The sequence below is a fragment of the Leucoraja erinacea genome, chromosome 16 (assembly GCF_028641065.1).
Source record: "Leucoraja erinacea ecotype New England chromosome 16, Leri_hhj_1, whole genome shotgun sequence".
Lineage (NCBI taxonomy): Eukaryota > Metazoa > Chordata > Chondrichthyes > Rajiformes > Rajidae > Leucoraja > Leucoraja erinaceus.
Window position 1 is genome coordinate 8,713,397 of NC_073392.1, and position 19,779 is coordinate 8,733,175.

Sequence of the window (19,779 nt, forward strand, 5' to 3'; positions counted from 1 at the left end):
ATACTTCCATAATAAAGTAAATGGCATCATTTTATCATTCTGATTTCTTACAATTTCAGAAAAGTCATTGTGCTGGCATATCTGATGGAATTCACTAGACCTTTTCACATTAAATCTTGAGAACAGTACTTCTCATATCGTTGTATGTGCCCATTAATATCTACATAATGGGAAATATGTCTGAGTAAAGTATCCGGGATGTCTTTTTTCAATTTTTACTTAAAGAATAGGCACATTGAACACTGAGGTTTTTGGCAGCATACAATGCATATTCACAAAGATACTGCCTATCGTGGAGAAACACAATGGGGAGGCACGGTGCCGCAGCGGTAGAGCTACTGCCTTACAGCGCCAGAGACCCGGGTTCGATCCTGACGACGGGTGCTTGTCCGTACTGAGTTTGTACATTCACCCCGTGACCTGCGTAGGTTTTCTCCAGGATCTTTGTTTTCCTCCTACACTCCAAAGACGTACAGGTTTGTAGGTTAATTGGCCTGGTGTAAATGTAAAATTGTCCCTGGTGTGTGTAGGGTAGTGTCAATGTGCGGGGATCGCTGGTTGGTACGGACTCGATGGGCCGAAGGGCCAGTTTCCGCACTGTATCTCTAAACCTAACTAAAACTAAGAGGGTACAGAGCAGATTCACTAGGAGTCTGAAGAAGGGTCCCGACCCGAAACGCTGTCAGTCCATGTTCTCCAGAGGCGCTGCCTGACCCACTGAGATACTCCAGCACTTTGTGTCTTATCTTGTAAAGCAGCATCTGCATTTCCTTGTGTCTACCTTTCACCCGGACATTGAGTGGATGGGACTTTATGTTTCAGTTATGAGGAGAGACTAGACTGGCCAGCTTTGTTTTCTATCCAGAAGAGTAGATCAGGGGTAGATGGATGGAAGGCTGGGAGAGGGATACAAAATTATGTAAAGTCGTACAGGAGATAGGGTAGATAATCAGAAACTTTTACCCGTAGCAAAGAAGTTTATAGGTCGGGACAACATAGGTTTAGGTAGAAACCTGAAGCTGCCTGTAACCTGCCTCCGCTAAGGACCAATCTCACAGCTCAGTCACTCCCTCTTCTCCCCTCTCCCATTACATAGAAACATAGAAAATAGGTGCAGGAGTATGCCATTCGGCCCTTCGAGCCTGCACCGCCATTCAATATGATCATGGCTGATCATCCAACTCAGTATCCTGTACCTGCCTTCTCTCCATACCCCCTGATCCCTTTTAGTAACTCCCTCTTAATATAGCCAATGAACTGGCCTCAACTACTGTCTGTGGTAGAGAATTCCACAGATTCACCACTCAGAGTAAGTGTGAGGCCATTTAGAACAGAGATGAGTAATATTGGCTTCACTTATTTGGCAGCACCCGTAGTCAGGATCGAACCCGAGTCTCTGGTGCTGTGAGATAGCAACTCTACCGCTGCGCCACCGTGCCACCCAAAGGGTGTCAGGGATTATGGGGAGAAGACAGGAGAATGGGGCTGGAAGGGAAGGATAGATCAGCCACGAATAGTTAGAATAGTTTCTTTATTGTCATTGTAACATGAACCATGTACAACGAAATTTAAAAATGTCAGCCAGTCAGTGCACCATTCAAACATTTCTAAAAGCTAACGATACATACAAGGTAAAATATTAAAAAAAGATAAACAACTAAAATAAATATCATGAAAATAGCACGCATAAACACCCAACCCTCCATCCTTCTGTCGATTTCACAGTGTACCACAGTCCCTTAGTCTGTATCGCCCCTGCGTTCCTTGGCGGCTACATTTAGTGCTTTTATAGCAGTGGGGTAAAAACTGTTTTTAAGTCTGTTTGTCCTTGTCCTTGTAGATCTGTACCGTCTGCCTGACGGCAACAGTTCAAACAGGGAGTGTCCGGGGTGGGAAATGTCCTTTATAATACTCTGGGATTTTTTGATGCAGCGGGAACTGTGTAAGTCCTCCAAGGTAAGGAGAGGGCAGCCGACAATCCTCTGGGCGTTGTCAATGGCCCTCTGGAGCGCTTTCCTCTGAGCCGCTGTGCAGCTGGTGTACCATACGCATACACAGTATGTTAGGATGTTAGGATGCTCTCAATGGAGCACCGATAAAAGGACAGCAGCAGTCTCTGAGTGATGTTATTCTTCCTGAGCACCCTCAGGAAGTGCAGTCTCAGCTGGACCTTTTTCAGCAGCGCAGAGGTGTTCACGCTCCACGGGTCCTCCTCAATATGGATTCCCAGGAAGCAGAAATCCCCCACCCTCTCCACACAGTTCACTCTGATAATTAATGGTGCCATGTCCGTTTTATTCTTCCTGAAGTCTATTATTAATTCCTTTGTCTTTAAGATGTTGAGGAGCAGGTTATTTTCTCCGCACCACACTGTCAGCTGCTCCGCCTCATCCCGGTAGGCGTACTCGTCCCCCCCGGAGATGAGTCCCACCACCGTAGTGTGGTGATTGAATGGCGGAGTGGACTTGATGGGCCCTGCTCCGAGAAGTTATGAACTAAACTAAACTAAACTAAGCCTGCAACATTAGCAGCCTTTTCTTCCCAGCCTTTCCTGCTGAGTATTTCTGAGATTTTTTGTTTGTATTTCCAACACAGTATTTTGTCTTTTTATTCATCGTCATATCGAAATGTTGAAATGCATCGCTCATCACAAAGGAAGAAAAGTGGTTCTGAAAATGATACCCAGTGTTGCATTAGTTGCATTAAGTGAGAGATTTGTCAAAATACAATGTGACGGACAGAGCCTTTATTGGCAGCTTGCTGTGAAAAATATTTCATGTTTTAGCAAGATGTGCATTAGTGTGTCAGCCTTACGCTGGGACATAAAGCATCATGAACCGCAGTGATCTATGAATTACTCCTAACAGTAAATTAGCTGTAGTGAAATAACATTACGTTTTAAACATAATTACTTTAACTTGTTAATTTGTATTATAATTAATCAATAGAACACAATGGAAAGTTAAAGTCATTACCTGGCTTTTTAAAAATTATACCATACTGGGAAATAATTTATTTATGTTGTTAATGCAATCAAGATGTTATTACTGGGTTCTTGAAAGGAATTTTTTTCTTGACAAGTATACATCATCCACTGCTCGCTAAACTTTCCATGACTTTCAAGGGCCATTGGCAGTGCCCATTCTAACATGCAATTTCAGTTTAAAGATACAGGTTGGAAGGCGGCCCTTCAGCCCACCGTGTCCACGCCGACCATTGTTCACCCGTACACTAGTTCTATGTTACGGTTTCGCATCCTACACACTAGGGTCAATTTACAGAAGCAGATTAGTCGATAAACCCGCACCCCTTTGTAATGTGGGAGGAAACCGGAACACCCAGAGAAAACCCACGTGCAAACACGTACAGACAGCACCCGTAGTCAGATTCAGATTCAGATTCAGATTCAAACTTCATTGTCATTGTACAGTGTACAGTACAGAGACAACAAAATGCAGTTTGCATCTTCCTAGAAGAGCGACATAGAATGTGAGCAATAAATAAATATATTGATCCCAGGTCTCTGGCATTGTAAGGCACCAGCTGTAAGGTACCAGTTTCCCCGGGTACCCTGGTTTCCTCCCACATTCCACGGACGTGTAGATTTGTCGCTGAATTGGCCTCTGTAAATTGTCCCTAGTCTGTACGATAGAACTAGTGTACAGGTGATCATTGTGACCTGTTTCCACGCTGTATCTCTAAACTAAAATTAAACTTCATTTGTACATTTAATGCTTGCAGTGTAGCATTTGTCCAAGCCAGTAATCATCGATCACACATGTTGCATTAACCTGGGAAACCAACATTTTTTTTTAGCATCCATCATATTTACAGAATGTTGCAAAGTATTGTTCAATTTGGGGGTTTTTTAAATGCGATTACAACATTCAGGATAATTAAACATGTCACGGGGAGAAGGTACAAACTCCGTACAGACAGCACCTGTAGTCAGGATCGAACCCGGGTCTCTGGCACTGTGAGGCACCAGCTGTAAGGTGAGGCACACCAAAAATCTCACACTTGCATAAGGACACGAACCTGACCAGGGGTGTGTCTGTAGGGGTTCGATACTGACTACGGGTGCAGTCTGCACGGAGTTTGCACGTTTCTCCCTGTGACCTCATGGGGTTTCTCCGGTTTCTCCTACATTCCAAAGACGTGCATGTTTATGGGTTAAGTGGCTTAAAGTGGCCCTAGTCTGCAGAACTAGTGCACGGGTGATCATAGGTCAGCACCGACTCGGCGGTTCCTAGTGCCTGTGTCCACATTGTATCTCTAAAAATAAAACTAAAGCAAAATACCGCATTTACTCTGTTTTCAACTCCTTGTTTTTGCAGTCCGTGAACAAAATAATACAGGGTACAAAACAACCTTTTAGACAACCCCACGTATTCCGCAAGCCCAAGATGAAAAATTAACCCATCTCCCCATCTTCGTCTTGGCAAAGCATCACAGGAAAGAGAAGATCATACACATACTTCATATATTTTATGGGAAATACATTATTTTCTGATGCAAAACATCTGCCACATTTATTTTCCAGAGATTCCTATTAAATCTTTCCCCTCCTCACCTTAAACTATGTGCTCTAGTTCTCGATTGCCCGACTCTGGGCAAGAGACTCTGTGTATCTACCTGATCTATTCCTCTCATGAATTTATACACCTCTATAAGATTACCCCTCATCCTCCTGAGCTCCATGGAATAGAGTCCTAGCCTGCTCAACCTCTGCCTGTAGCTCAGGCCCTCGAGTCCTGGCAACATCCTCGTAAATCCTCTCTGCGCCCTTTCCAGCTTGACAACATCTTTCCTATAACATGGTGTCCAGAACTGAACACAATACACTAAATGGAGCCTCACCAACGTCTTATACAATTGTAACATGACCTCCTGACGTCTATACTCTATACTCTGACTGATGAAGGCCATCAGTCATTGCAGTCACTGTATGCTCTCCAAACTGCAATGTTGGAATGGTGCCATGGGAGCGTATATGCAAGGAAGGCCCTAAACCATAACATCCTCTGCCCATTTTGTGCTTCAGTGGAGCGAGGAGCTTTTTACAAATGTAATCAATACTCTGCAGGATGGATTGTGTTTCCTGATAGTTTTGAGCCTCATTTCCCTCAGCAGGGCTTGCAGGCAGGTTCAGCTGATGTGCCGCATCATGCTCTATCATTTAGTTTTGTTTAGTTTAGAGATACTGAGCGGAAACAAGCCCTTCAGCCCACTGGGTCCGCATTGACCAGCGATCCACGCACATTAACACTATCCTACACACACTGGGGATAATTTTTACACACACCGAGCCAATGTACCTACATACCTGTACGTCTTTGGAGTGCGGGAGGAAACCGAAGATCTCGGAGAAAACCCATGCAGGTCACAGGGAGAACGTGCAAACTCCGTACAGACAGCACCCGTAGCCGGGATCGAACCTGGGTCTCCGGCGCTGCGAGCGCTGTAAGGCAACAACTCTCGCGCTGCGCCACTGTGCAGCCTGTATATATTTCATTCCTGAAGCTGTATTCACTTTAACATTGCAGTTCAGTTTAGTTTATTGTCACGTGTACTGAGGCACAGTGAAAAGCTTTTGTTGCTTGCAAACCAGTCAGCAGAAAGACAACACATGATTACAATCAATCCAATTACAGTGTAAAAATACATAGTAAGGGAATATGGTTTAGTGCAAGGTAAAGCCAGCAAAGTCCGATCAAGGATAGTCCGAGGGTCACCAAAGAAGTAGATAGTAGTTCAGGACTGCTCTCTGGTTGCGGTAGGATGGTTCAGTTGTGCTGCTACAGATAAGAATTTCATTGTTCTGTCTGGGACATATGACAATAAAACACACTTGGCAAGATATTTAAAATGTTAAGTTTTGTGTAAAAGATACATAGAAACATAGAAACATAGAAATTAGGTGCAGGAGTAGGCCATTCGGCCCTTCGAGCCTGCACCGCCATTCAATATGATCATGGCTGATCATCCAACTCAGTATTCTGTACCTGCCTTCTCTCCATACCCCCTGATCCCCTTAGCCACAAGGGCCACATCTAACTCCCTCTTAAATATAGCCAATGAACTGGCCTCGACTACCCTCTGTGGCAGAGAGTTCCAGAGATTCACCACTCTCTGTGTGAAAAACGTTCTTCTCATCTCGGTTTTAAAGGATTTCCCCCTTATCCTTAAGCTGTGACCCCTTGTCCTGGACTTCCCCAACATTGGGAACAATCTTCCTGCATCTAGCCTGTCCAACCCCTTAAGAATTTTGTAAGTTTCTATAAGATCCCCTCTCAATCTGCTAAATTCTAGAGAGTATAAACCAAGTCTATCCAGTCTTTCTTCATAAAACAGTCCTGACATCCCATGAATCAGTCCGGTGAACCTTCTCTGCACTCCCTCTATGGCAATAATGTCCTTCCTCAGATTTGGAGACCAAAACTGTATGCAATACTCCAGGTGTGGTCTCACCAAGACCCTGTATAACTGCAGTAGAACCTCCCTGCTCCTATACTCAAATCCTTTTGCTATGAAAGCTAACATACCATTCGCTTTCATTTGCTACCATTCGATACAAGGCTGAAATACCTCCATCTAATGCTTTATACGGAGCACAGTAATGATTTGAAGGCGTGCATTCTGCAAGAGTAAAGGTAATGATGAGAATTGATAGAAAGCTGTCTGGTTTATATCAACTACACTCGAGAACCAAAACCTCCTGAATCTCAGTAAAGGAGCAAAGTTATACCAGCTATCAGTGACGCATATGAAAACTTGAGCCTTAAACTCAACACTTGAAACTTACAGAATAGTGAAAGGCTTGGATAGAGTGGATGTGGAGAGGATGTTTCCACTAGTGGGAGAGGGTGGTGAATCTGTGGAATTCTTTGCCACAGAAGGCTGTGGAGGCCAAGTCAGTGGATATTTATAAGGCAGAGATAGATAGATTATTGATTAGTACAGGGGTTATGGGGAGAGGGCAGGAGAATGGGGTTAGCAGGGAGAGGTAGATCAGCCATGATTGAATGGCGGAGAGGACTAGATGGGTCGAATGGCCTAATTCTGCTCCTATCACATGGGTTATGGCCTTATAATACACAACAACAAGGTTTTCCACCAACCTGCTCCCACTGCACTACACTGTCCCCCAGTAGAAAGGCTCATCACAACAGTGGTGCCTGCTCGCCAATACATTTCTTATACTTAGAGTATCTGCAGCAGGCTTTTTAAAATACTGGAACAACACCATCAATGTTGGCTCTGCAAGTTTACTCGAAGGATGAAGAATGTCAGTGGCCTCTCCCAGGCCAACATCCTCAACAATCAGAGACATGAAATGCTGGAGTAACTCAGCGGGTCAGGCAGCATCTCTGGAGAACATGGATAGGCGACGTATCGTGGTCAGGACCCTTATATGTTCATAGGTTCTAGGAGAAGAATTAGGCCATTTGACCCTTCAAGTCTACTCCGCCATTCAATCATGGCTGATCTATCTCTCCCTCCTAACCCCATTCTCCTGCCTTCTCCCCATAACCCCAGTACTAATTAAGAATCTATCTATCTCTGCCTTATAAATATCCACTGACTTGGCCTCCACAGCTTTCTGTGGCAAAGAATTCCACAGATTCACCACCCTCTGACTAAAGACATTTCTCCCCATCTCTTTCCTAAAAGAAGGTCCTTTAATTCTGAGGCTATGGCCTCTAATCCTAGACTCTCCCACTAGTGGAAACATCCTCTCCACAGCCACTCAATCCAAGCCTTTCACTATTTTGTAAGTTTCAAGTGGTGAGTTTAAAGCTCATGTTTTCAATCTACCTTTCCCCCTCATTGGGTAGATGACGTTTCAGGTTGGGATTCTTCTTCAGGGGAGGGAGAAAGAGGAGATGGACTGAACCTGGTACCTGAAGAACGGTCTCAGCCCAAAACGTCACCTATCCATGTTCTCCAGAGAGGCCGGCTGACTTGCTGAGTTCCTCAAGGACCTTTAATGCTTGGTGGGTCATGTGAATTTTCTCATTGCTAGAAATCATGATCTATAAAATGTGTAATTCAAACAGAAATCAGTGTACAATAGTCGTATAACTAAACTTCTCATTTCTCAGAACCATTAACCTGAATTTACAGGAGCAGGGATCCTTTGAAAATAAAATGATCAATACTGTATTTAAATTCATAGTGCAAAGGAATAACATGTCATCTTTCCAAAGAATTTCAAATTGATTTTTTTTTACTAAACCTTTTGATATATGATATATTTTGTGGCAAAAGAAACCAAACAAGCATTAAGATGAGGATATTAATCACTAGATTTATTTGTCTGTCATTTTTTCCATTTATAGCCTCAGTTTTATAGGGCTATGCAGCTTGACTACGAATCTTAACATAAAGGAACAGCGTAAGTAACTGTGCAGTTAAAATTATTAGAAAGTTCACTGCAGCTTTAGAAAATGTGTACAGATAGCGCAAAGGTGTGAATTTTATTCCTAAGTCAGAAGGTTGTGACATTTTTCTTTAATTATCACATATTTCATACAGGGCAGCACGACGGTAGAGCTGCTGCCCCCCAGCACCAGAGACCCGGGATCTGTACCGAACTCGGTTGCTGTCTGTTTGGAGTTTCCCTGCTCTTCCTTGGACCGCCTCGGTTTCTTCCTGCATTGCAAAAATGTGCAGGGTTGTCGGTTAATTGGCCTCTGTAAAAATAACATTGCCCTCAGTGTGAAGGGAGTGGATGTGAAGGTGGGATATTGTAGAACTGGTGTGAATGGGTGGCATGGACTTGTTGGGATGAAGAGACAAGACAGTTTCCTTGTGTGTCTCAGTGATCCTAATACCATACCGAAAGGCAGAATCTGGACTGGTGAAATGATGCATCCTCATGCACATCCAAAATTACAGCCATCTGAATCTGCAAACTATTCTTTCATAACAGGAATCATCAGGTTCAAGAATAGCTTATTGGCAACATTTAATAGGGTCTTGAATACTACAGGTGCAGGGCGGTAGAGTTGCTGCCTTACAGTGCCAGAGACTTCCATCCTGACTACGGCCGCTCGCTGTCAGTACGGTGTTTGCACATTCGCCCCGTGGTTTTCTCCGGGTGCTCCGGTTTCCTCCCACATTCCAAAGCCATACAGGTTTGTAGGTTATTTGGCTTGGTGAAATTGTAAATTGTCCCTAGTGGGTGTAGGATAATGTTAGTGTGCGGGGATTGCTGGTTGGCGCGGACTCGGTGGGCCGATGTGTCTGTTTCTGAGCTGTGTCGCTAAACTAAACTAAACTACACAACACTAACCTCAACTATGAACTATGGACTGTCTTTGGTTGCACTAAGGACTTTGGGCTTGTTTGCACTGGTATTATTCACATTGGGGTTATTAATATTGATTTTTTTTGTTTCATATAGATTATCTAGGTGTATTGTGCTGTTACGCTGATGCAAATCAGAATGTCATAGTTCCACTAACTTGAAAATTAACTTGGATAGCTTAATTAGTTTAGTTTAGTTAAGAGAAACAGCATGGGAGCAGGCCCTTCGGCCCACTCAATCTGTGCTCACCAATGATCCCCGCACACTAACGCTATCCTACACACACGATTACACCAAGCCAATTAACCTACAAACCTGCATGTCTTTGTAGCGTGGAAGGAAACCGGAGATCCCGGACAAAACCCATGCAGGTCACGGGGAGAACGTACAGCGGATCTCTGGTGCTGTAAGGTGGAAACCCTACCGCTGCGCCACCGTGCCGCGCTTATACGGCAGGTTAAACTATAACACCGAGGGCCAGGCAACATATTAAAGTTAGGTAAAAGATAGTTTGGAAAGTTGGCTAAAATCCTACGTGCACATGCCAAATTGGTGTTAGAGTTCTCCGTGTTCTTTGACAATGGAGTCAATCTCCCTGGCAGCTTCCTAATGAATCAGGCATCAGTCTGTGGGACCATTTGCATTCACTGTCTTATCCCCCATACATACCACCTCTGTGCTATCTTCCCTGGAAGATGCTGCATTAAAATTGTCAGTCAGGATAACCACGAAGCAACCAGAATACTCGTAAAAACCTATCTGCTTCACTAATATACTTCAGGGAATGAAATCTGCCATCTTTATTCAGAACTGCCTGTTTGTGATTCCAGACTACCGATGTACTTGACACTTTATTCCTCTCTCAGACAGCCCAGTAACCATTCAATTCAGCAGATATTTGGAGAGTGGGGATAAATGTTTGCTCTCCCACCCGCATCAATGTCCTAAAAACTACATAAATAAAATAAACCTGTGATTATTGGCTACATATGCTTGGCTGTATGTGATCAAGGATCCTCATCACCATTCACATTTCTCTTTCTTTGTTCTATTAATTTTGTAACCATAGAGTGATACAGCATAGAAACTGTATGTTCCATATGCCCAACTTGCCCACGCCAGCCAACACGTCCCATCTACACTAGTCCAACCTGCCCGCGTTTGGTCCATATCCGTCCAAACCTGTCCTATCCATGTACCTGTCTTAAGAAGGGATTTGGCCCGAAACTTTGCCTATTTCCTTCGCTCCATAGATGCTGCTGCACCCGCTGAGTTTCTCCAGCATTTTTTTGTGTACCTTCGATTTTCCAGCATCTGCAGTTCCTTCTTAAACACTACCTGTCTTAATTGTTTCTTAAACATTGTCCCTGCCTCAATTACCTCCTCTGGCAGCTTGTTCCGTACACCCACCACCCTTTGTGTGAAAAAGCTACCCCTCAGGTTCTTATTAAATCTTTCCCCTCTCCATGGGGTGAATAGAAGCACACACAATACTCCATATGCGGCCTAACCAAGGTCATATAAAGCTGCCTCATGACTTCTCTGCATTCCTTGTGATTTAATGGCATTCTCTGCACTCTCTCCAGTTTAATGACACGAGATGCAGTTTGGCTTTCAGCAGAACGATTGGCTTCAACTGGAGAGAGCTACTCACAACACTGGCCCTCTGCTGATGCAATCAGTCGACCCACAGACTGATTAATACTGGCTGCAGACTAACATCATTAAAATTAGCCGGTGTGTGTGCTGCCTGCATTGTGATGAACAGGCACAATTGTTTTTAATTAATCAAAATTGAATTGAATTGTTAACTTCATCATCACATGTGACATCACAGTGAAACTGTCTATACCTCTATATTAGAGATATAGACAGTGATATAAAGAGATATAGAACAAATGAATGAAAGATAGGCAAAAAAGTAACGACGATATTGGAGACGGGCCATTGTAATCAGAATCGTTGCTTCTGAGCGCTCTGCCTCTGCTCGATCAGGAGCGGCTGTTATATCGAGAACGTGTTACTTTTGTGTTCTGAGCCGCTAGCTGCACATTACTCTGGGGATTGACGCCAACTAATCTTACAGGCGATGACCTCCGAAATCCCCATGTTCAAAATCCCATTGGCCAGCAGCCAATGTCGGCCTAATGAAAGGTGGAAGTAAGGTGGCACAGTCTATTCAGCATGATTGGGCTTTAAACCAGTAGCTAATCTAAGGGTCATCTATGCCATACAGCGTGCACAGACTCATTTATTTTCTCTTGAAAGTCAAGTCACTCAGTTCTGACTGCAGCTCCTTCTCAAATCCCCCAGCTTAAAATAAATGAATGTCTGAGAACTTTTGTCCCCTTAATTTGGAATATTACGAATTTAATTACATCTTTATAGAAGAAAGGCTGATAAGAATATCTTATCTGATATCTTTAAGAAGCACATATTCAGCTATCTCTCTGACGCTGCCTGCAATTTTGGTTCTTTAGTTTAGCTTAGTTTAGTTCAGTTTAGTTTAGTATATTAGTGTCATGTGACCCGAGGTACAGTGAAAAGCTTCCGTTGCGTGCTATCTAGTCAGCAGAAAGGCAATACATAGTTACAATCGAGCCATTGAAAGTTTATAGATACATTTGTGGAATTCCCTGCCAATTTGTGGAATTCCCTGCCACAGAGGGCAGTGGAGGCCAAATCACTGGATGGATTTAAGAGAGAATTAGACAGAGCTTTAGGTGCTAGTGGAATCAAGGGATATGGGGAGAAGGCAGGCACGGGTTATTGATTGGGGACGATCATCCATGATTGCAATGAATGGCGGTGCTGGCTCGAAGGGCCGAATAGCCTCCCTCTGCACCTATTTTCTATGTTTCTATGCTAAATGGAATAACGTTTAGTGTAAGGCAAAGCCAGCAAAGTCCGGTCAAGGATAGTCCAAAGGTAACCAAAGAGGTAGATTGTAGTTCAGCGCTGCTCTCTGGATGTGGTAGGATGATTCACTTGCCTGATAACAGCTGGGAAGAAACTGTCCCTGAATCTGGAGGTGTGCGTTTTCACACTTCTTTACCTTTTTCCTGATGGAAGAGGGGAGAAGAGGGAGTGGCCAGGATATGGCTCATCCTTGTTTATGCTGCTGGCCTTGCCGAGGCAGCATGAGGTCATAAATGGAGTCAATAAAAGGGAGGATGGTTTGTGCGCTGGTCTGGTCCACAATTTGCTGCAATTTCTTGCGCTCTTGGATGGAGCTGTTCCCAAACCGAACTGTTTATTTCTTTCTACGTTTCAGCCGAGCAATTTGTTGTCATAGGAAGTGGAGCAAGACAAGAAAAAGAACTATTACAAAGTTGCAATTGTTGGGCCCGGAGAGCTACTGTTATAGAACAAATCAAAAATAAATTACAATTTCTCAATTCCAATGACTTAAACACACACCATAGGACAGATGCCAAAATCAGTGTTTAAATACTTTGAGAAAGGACATTAATACTGGATATTAATTGGAGTGGAAAAACTCATCAAATCGTTATAAATTATATCATACGTACACATTATAAGAGCTTATTTGAAGAGACATTTTAAAGATTGTCTACTGGATATCAAAGTTAAGTAAAATACATTTTCATTAGGACTTTGCTTTGGGATGTCATTTTGTTTGCATCTCTCTCTTATGATGAAAAATAGCTCATTCCAACCCTCATGGTGGATTTTTTAAATCTTATTGTTGATGTGTTTTGTTTTCTCTTATTATAATTTGTCATGCTGGGTTAAACACTCAGATAGAATTAATGTCAGAATAGATCTCAGCTGTGATAATATTTAAACAACCATTTGAATGTTGTCCTATTTAATTCTTCTGTATTAATAGGATGGACCAGTTGCACATAGATGTGGTTCATTGTATGTCTCATGAGACCATAAGACTTTGGAGCAGAATTAGACCATTCAGCCTATCGAGTCTATTCCACCATTCAATCATCTATTTTACCCTCTGAATCTCATTCTCCTGCCTTCTCTTGATTAGTACGGGTGTCAGGGGTTATGGGGAGAAGGCAGGAGAATGTGGTTTAAGTGAGATCAGGCATGATTGAATGGCAGAGTAGACTTGATGGGCCGAAATCTGTCCCTACATCTTCTGATCATTATCTTATGTTCTCTAGATTGCCTCCAAGATGGCGCCCAACACAGGCAACCATTTGAGTACTAGCCACAGAAGCAGATCTACAAACTCATATTACAATCGCTCCACACTATTAAATCCCTATTCTTATTCCCTTATCATGTATCTGTAATAAGTGACAATAAATTAAACTGAACTGAACTGAATCTTTGACACCCTTACTAATCAATAACCTATCAATCTCCACTTTAAAAATACTCAATGTCTTGGCCTCCACAGCCATCTGTGGCAATGAACTCCACAGATTCACCACCCTCTGGCTGAAGAAATTTCTCCTTATCTCCATTCCAAAGGTACATCCTTTTATTCTGAGGCTGTGCCCTCTGGTCCTACACTCTCCCATCACTAGAGACAGTCTTTCCTCGTCCACTCAGTTTGGGCCTTTTATTATTCACTCATCACTCACTCATAGAGAGTGGTGGGTCTGCGGAATTCTCTGCCTCTGAGGGCGGTGGAGGCAGGTTCTCTGGATGCTTTCAAGAGAGAGCTAGAAAGGGCTTAAAAATAGCGGAGTCAGGGGATATGCAGAGAAGGCAGGAACGAGGTACTGATTGGGGATGATCAGCCATGATCACATTGGATGGCGGTGCTGGCTTGAAGGGCCAAATGGCCTACTCCTGCACCTATTGCCTATTGTCTATTGTCTATTATCTGATAGGTGTTCAGATTATCAGTGGGTTTTAATGAGATCCCGTCCTTATATGTAACGGCCAGGACAAAACTACCCTCAGCATTGTAGTAGTCCCACAGAGTACTGCCTCTACACCACAACCTTGCTGGAGTCCATGTCCTAAAGAGATGTGTCGAAAGAAGGCAAATGTGATTTTAATGCAGGTGCAGCTGGATTTAAAAAAAACACAGTTCCCCTTTCAAGTTCATCTCTTTCATGTGCACACACAGTCTTAAAAGGCATTATTTTCTAGTCTCATTGTCATTTGGAAATGGCTGGTGGCACAGAGACATCCTTTAGCTCTGCACCATCCTTCACAAAATGTTGCTGATTCGAACAGAACAGATATGTTTCTATTTCCCACAGGAAATCACAAATGGGAACAAATGAAAGACAAATGCATAATGGTTGCAGGTATTGTGTTATTAAGGGGATGGTGGAGAGAATATATTTTATATCTGAGCTACACTTTAGTCAAAGGGGGTATATTCGGTTGAGAATTGTAATGCTTAACGATAGATTATATGTCCCCTACAATTATTTATTCAACAGTGAGAGTACTAATTGATAACTGTGTTGGGTTTTGCTGCTAGATACAAACAAAATGCTGGAGTAACTCAGCGGGTCAAGCAGTATCTCTGGAGAAATGGAATAGAACAAGAGAACTTCTTCAAAGTAGACATACCTTGAGGAGATTTTGCAGTGTGCAGACAAAATGTGTAGGAAGGAATTGCAGATCTTTTAGTTTAGAGACACAGTGCAGAAACAGGCCCTTTGGCCCACTGAGTCTGCACCAGCCAGCGATCACCCCGTACACTAGCATTATCCTTCACACTAGGGACAATTTACAATTCTCTACCGAAGCCAATTAACCAACAAACCTGTACTTCTTTGGAGTGTGGGGGGAAACGGAGCACCCGGGGAAAACCCATGCAGTCACAGTGAGAACATACAAACTCGAAACAAACAGCAACAGTAGGTGACTTCTCCAACTTCAAGTAACCTTTGCCTTCTCTCTCCCCATCCCACCCCCCCTTCCCAAGTCTGACTGTCCTTGTTTACATTTTATCTCTGTTTGCTTTGTTGTTACCTTCTCCGAACAAACAATGATCTATTCTACATGTACCTTGATCTTCATCCCCTTTGTCTCATTTTCACACCTTGCATTTCCTTATCTCGTTATCTCCCTCTCCCCTGATTCAGTCTGAAGACCGAAATGTCATCCTTTCCTTTGATCCAGAGATGCTGCCTGTCCCCCTGAGTTACTCCAGCATTTTGTGTCCAGCAACCGTAGTAACGCTGGTGTATTGTAGGTTTTGTTGTACTGTCCTTCCAATTCTTGACTTATTGATCGCCCTTGTGTGACTTTTCATTTTTGCACGTTGACTGTAGCAAACAGCCCCAACTCATGAAGTTTGGGTTCATGATTAGCAGGTATCCTCATTATGGGCAATGACGAGTCAGAGTCCAGGGGATTGGTCAGAGCATCCCTCCGGGGATGACTAATGTTTTATCGTATCGTATCGTATGGGGAGATCGATTGTCTGATTGAATTGTGTCAGCACAACAAGCTTGCTCTCAATGCCAGTAAGACTAAGGAACTGATTGTTGACTGTAGAAGAGAAAGGCCAAAGTTCCATGAATGTTTATTCATCAACGGGTCAATGGTGGAAAGAGTCAACAACTTCACATTTATGGGCATGCATATCTCTGAAGACCTGTCCTGGACCCAGAACATTGATGCAATCAAAGCCTCTATTTCCTCAGAAGATTGAGGAGATTCGGTATGCCAATGAATGCTTGAATTTTTACGGTAGAGAGCATATTGTTAGCGTCATATTGTTGAGTTCAGCAACTCAAACACCACGAACGATGGGGAATACTAAAAGTGGTTGACACATCACAGGTACTGACCTCCCCACATCGACGGGATGTTTAGGAGGTGCTACCTCAAACAGGCAGCCAGCATCATCAAGGACCCACACACCAACTTGGCCACACTCTCATTTCACTGCTCCGTCAGGAAGGGATGGTACAGGAATCTGAAAACCATCATCTCCAGGTTTAGGAACAGCTTCTTCCCAGCAACCACAAAAACGCTTTAATTAATCTAAGAACAATGAACTTTCTTGGTTGCACTAGGGATATCAGGCTTTTGTTTTGCTTTGCACTAATACTGTTTTAAAAAAAATGTATTAAACTGTTTTAGTATTATATGTTATCTATGAGTCCTGTGTCTACAGACCTGTGAAGCTGCTGCAAATAAGATTTTTATTGTTCCTTTTTTGATACGTATGACAATTAACCACTCTTGATTCTTGACTTCTGCAGTGAGGTTGTGCAGAGTAACGTCTCTCCATAGCCTATTGTGTGCATCAGAACTCTCTAGTCTGGTTGAGCCTGGATTAAGGCCTTGGCCTCCAGCATTTTCTAAAATAGGATTTTCACTAAAAATCATTTTGCACGAGATGCTGACGTAGAAATTTACAGATGATTTTTGTTTTGGAAGATTTCTAAATTTCTCAGAGGGTGGTGGAGGCAAGTTCTCAGGATGCTTTCAAGAGAGAACTAGATAGGGCTCTTAAAAATAACGGAGTCAGGGAATATGGGGGGAAGGCAGGAACGGGGTTCTGATTGGGGATGATCAGCCATGATCCCATTGAACGGCATTGAAGGGCCGAATGGCCTACTCCTGCACCTATTGTCTATTGTCTATTGATTTCGGACCTGAAATGTCTTCAGTCCATTCCCTCCACAGATGCTGCCTGACCCACTGGGTTCCTCCAGCACTTTGTGTTTTGCTCAGGAATGGTTTGTTTAAATCCAAATATTTATATGTTCACATTGCCTTTGAAATCAGAACAAATTTACCCCAGTGTGTTAAATGGGATTAAAATAATATATTCTCATTAATATGCTGTTATGATAGTTACAGTTTTATTGAAAGATGAGGGTGGTACGGTAGTGCAGCGGTAGTGTTACAGTGCCAGGGACCCAGGTTCGATCCTGACTATGGGTGCTGTCTGTACTGATTTTGTACATTCTCCCCGTGACCATGTGGGTTTTCTCCAGGTGCTCCAGCATTCCCTCCCACTACAGGTTTGCAGGTTAATTGGCTTCAGTAAAAATTGTAAAGGATGATCGCTGGTTGGCGCGGACCCGGTGGGCCGAAGGGCCTGTTTCTGCGCTGTATCGCTAAAGTCTAAGCTGATGAACAGGTGCTGATACCTACTGAAGAGATAGTACAGATACAGGTGCCTCTGGAATGCCAATGTTGGTCAATGTCCAGCCCTAAACATCGGAGGTAATAGTTTCTCCATTTTGTCAGTTTGGAACTGTCAATAGTTTGTGATGTAAACATAGGTATAAGAGGAGTGATAATTAAGATGAGGGTAAATATATTGTTTAATATTTCTCTTCTTTTTGATCAATTCAGTTTAGATAACATTCAAGTCAATGATGGGGAATAGGGAATTTGATATCCTCACCATGGACAGTCTACTTTACTTAAAATCAGTGGTTATGGTGAAGTGCCCTATATATTTTTTTCATGTCCCCGGGGAGTAACACATGACATACATTATATACAAAACCCCCTTTCACTAGTCTATTGTTTAGCATGGATTTGACACACTATATTAAGGTGGCTCACTATAAAACAGCATCCTCAGTACAAATTCTACCTAATGCCGAATAAACTTCAGGTAAGTATACGCTGTTGACACAAGTAGAGAAAATGAGCTCGGCAAACTTTAACTCTGTGATTTAAAGAATGCAAATGATCCTGTCTGATGGAACTGTTTGGTAGATGTTTAAGGACCCGCATACTCACATTTGATAAGATGATGGAAGCACTTAGAAATTAGATAGATGCTTTGGTTTCGTTTAGTTTAGAGATACAGCTCGAAAACAGGCCCTTTGGCCCACCGAGTCTGCGACGACTGGCGATCCCTGCACGCTAACACTATCCTACACACAATTAGGACAATTTACACTTTTCAGAAGCCAACTAATTTACAAACCTGTATGAGTTGGAATATGGGAGGAAACTGGAGCACCTGGAGAAAACCCACGCAGGTCACGGGGAGAATGTACAAAATCCGTACAAACAGCGCCCGTTGCCAGGATTGAACCCGCATCTCTGCTACTGTAAGGTGACGCCACTGTGCGTTAAATGTTAAACATTGATGTCTGAAGAAGGGTCTCGGCCCGAAACATCTCCTATTCCTTTTCTCCAATCTAACCTGCTGTGTTACTCCGGCTTTTTGTGTCTATCTTTGCATTAAATATTTCTCTTTTTTTGCAGCATAACAGAGACAGAACTGTGCAAAACTGGGAACACTAATTACGTTCGCTATTGTTTTTTTTTAATTTAAATGCTTTTCTGGCTTCTTCTTCTTGCGTTTGAGGCAGCAGAATTCAGCTGCAGCAGGGTGATGCCATCCGGTTCGACATCCGTAGGTGCCTGCCCTAAAAAGGGCGCATGCTCCGGGTTTGCGCCAAACTGCGGCGACTGAGCTGCTGTCTCTGTTTGTTGTCGTTCACCTGACCGAGGTCGGTTGGCAGGGCTCACCACGGGGAGGTCGACAACATGAGCCTTAGTACTACCATTAGATTAATTTTTGTGGCTTCTCAAAAAACTATGTGAAGCTGACTGTTTAATACAAGAGTGTAGATTATTGTAGAGTAACATTCTCCCTTGTAAAATGATTCCGTCACTCACTTTTCAAACCGCTCTGTGATTTTCCAAAGCTTCCATTGTTATTGGGAAATGGTGGTGCGAGATGGAACCTTGTGTAGAAGGAGAGGAATGCAAAACGTTACCGGATAATTCAGGATGGATGTGTGCTTCTGGCAACAGAGTCAAAACCACAAAGGTAAGAATTCCCCGACTCTTCATTTAGATCACGTATCAAACTTGCAGGCACTTAACGTCAAAAAGTGAACATCTTAATTCATTTGAATAGAAATTGGAATAATGCCATTGTTGGCACAACTATATAATTTCTTCTTTCAAACTTCTCAGGTAGGATCATTTGCTTACTAACATTAAATGAGTGCAAGCGTTTTGGCCGAGATTATTTTCAGTTTCGAAGAAACCTAATGTGTGGATGAATGTGTATAGTGGATAATGTTCAACTGATTGTTTGTCACTGGTGACTTCTTACACTTTTAGATTAGTTTAGTTTATTGTCAAGTGTGCCGAGGTACAGTGAAAAGCTTTTAGTTGCTGGCAAACCAGTTGCGTCCACAGTCTACAGATTCGTGGTAAAAGGAATAAAGTCCAGTAAAGTCCGATTAAAGATAGTCTGAGGGTCTTGAATGTGGTAGATTGTCACATGTATTGAGATACAATGAAAAGCTTCTGTTGCGTGCTATCCAGTCAGCAGAAAGAAAATACATGATTACAATCGAGCCATTTACAGTGTATAGATACATGATAAGGGAATAATGTTTAGTGCAAGGTAAAGTCAGCATTGTCCGATCAAGGATAGTCTGAGGGTCATCAAGGAGTTAGACAGTAGTTCTGGTTGCGGTAGGATGGTTCAGTTGCCTGATAACAGCTGGGATGAAACTGTCCCTGAATCTGGAGGTGTGCGTTTTCATACTTCTGCATCTCTTGCGTGATGG

The 19,779-nt window shown here is 43.0% G+C and overlaps 1 protein-coding gene across 5 annotated transcripts in view; it reads left to right on the forward strand.

Annotated features, from left to right (window-relative positions):
• The window catches only part of LOC129704505 (chemokine-like protein TAFA-1), a 366,980-nt gene that overhangs the window by 317,775 nt on the left and 29,426 nt on the right, over nt 1-19,779 (forward strand). For all 5 annotated transcript variants that reach the window (XM_055647638.1, XM_055647639.1, XM_055647637.1 and 2 more), the window contains one exon: nt 18,901-19,025. In XM_055647638.1, coding sequence (XP_055503613.1) covers nt 18,901-19,025 — 125 coding nt within the window. The remainder of the gene's footprint in view (nt 1-18,900; nt 19,026-19,779) is intronic.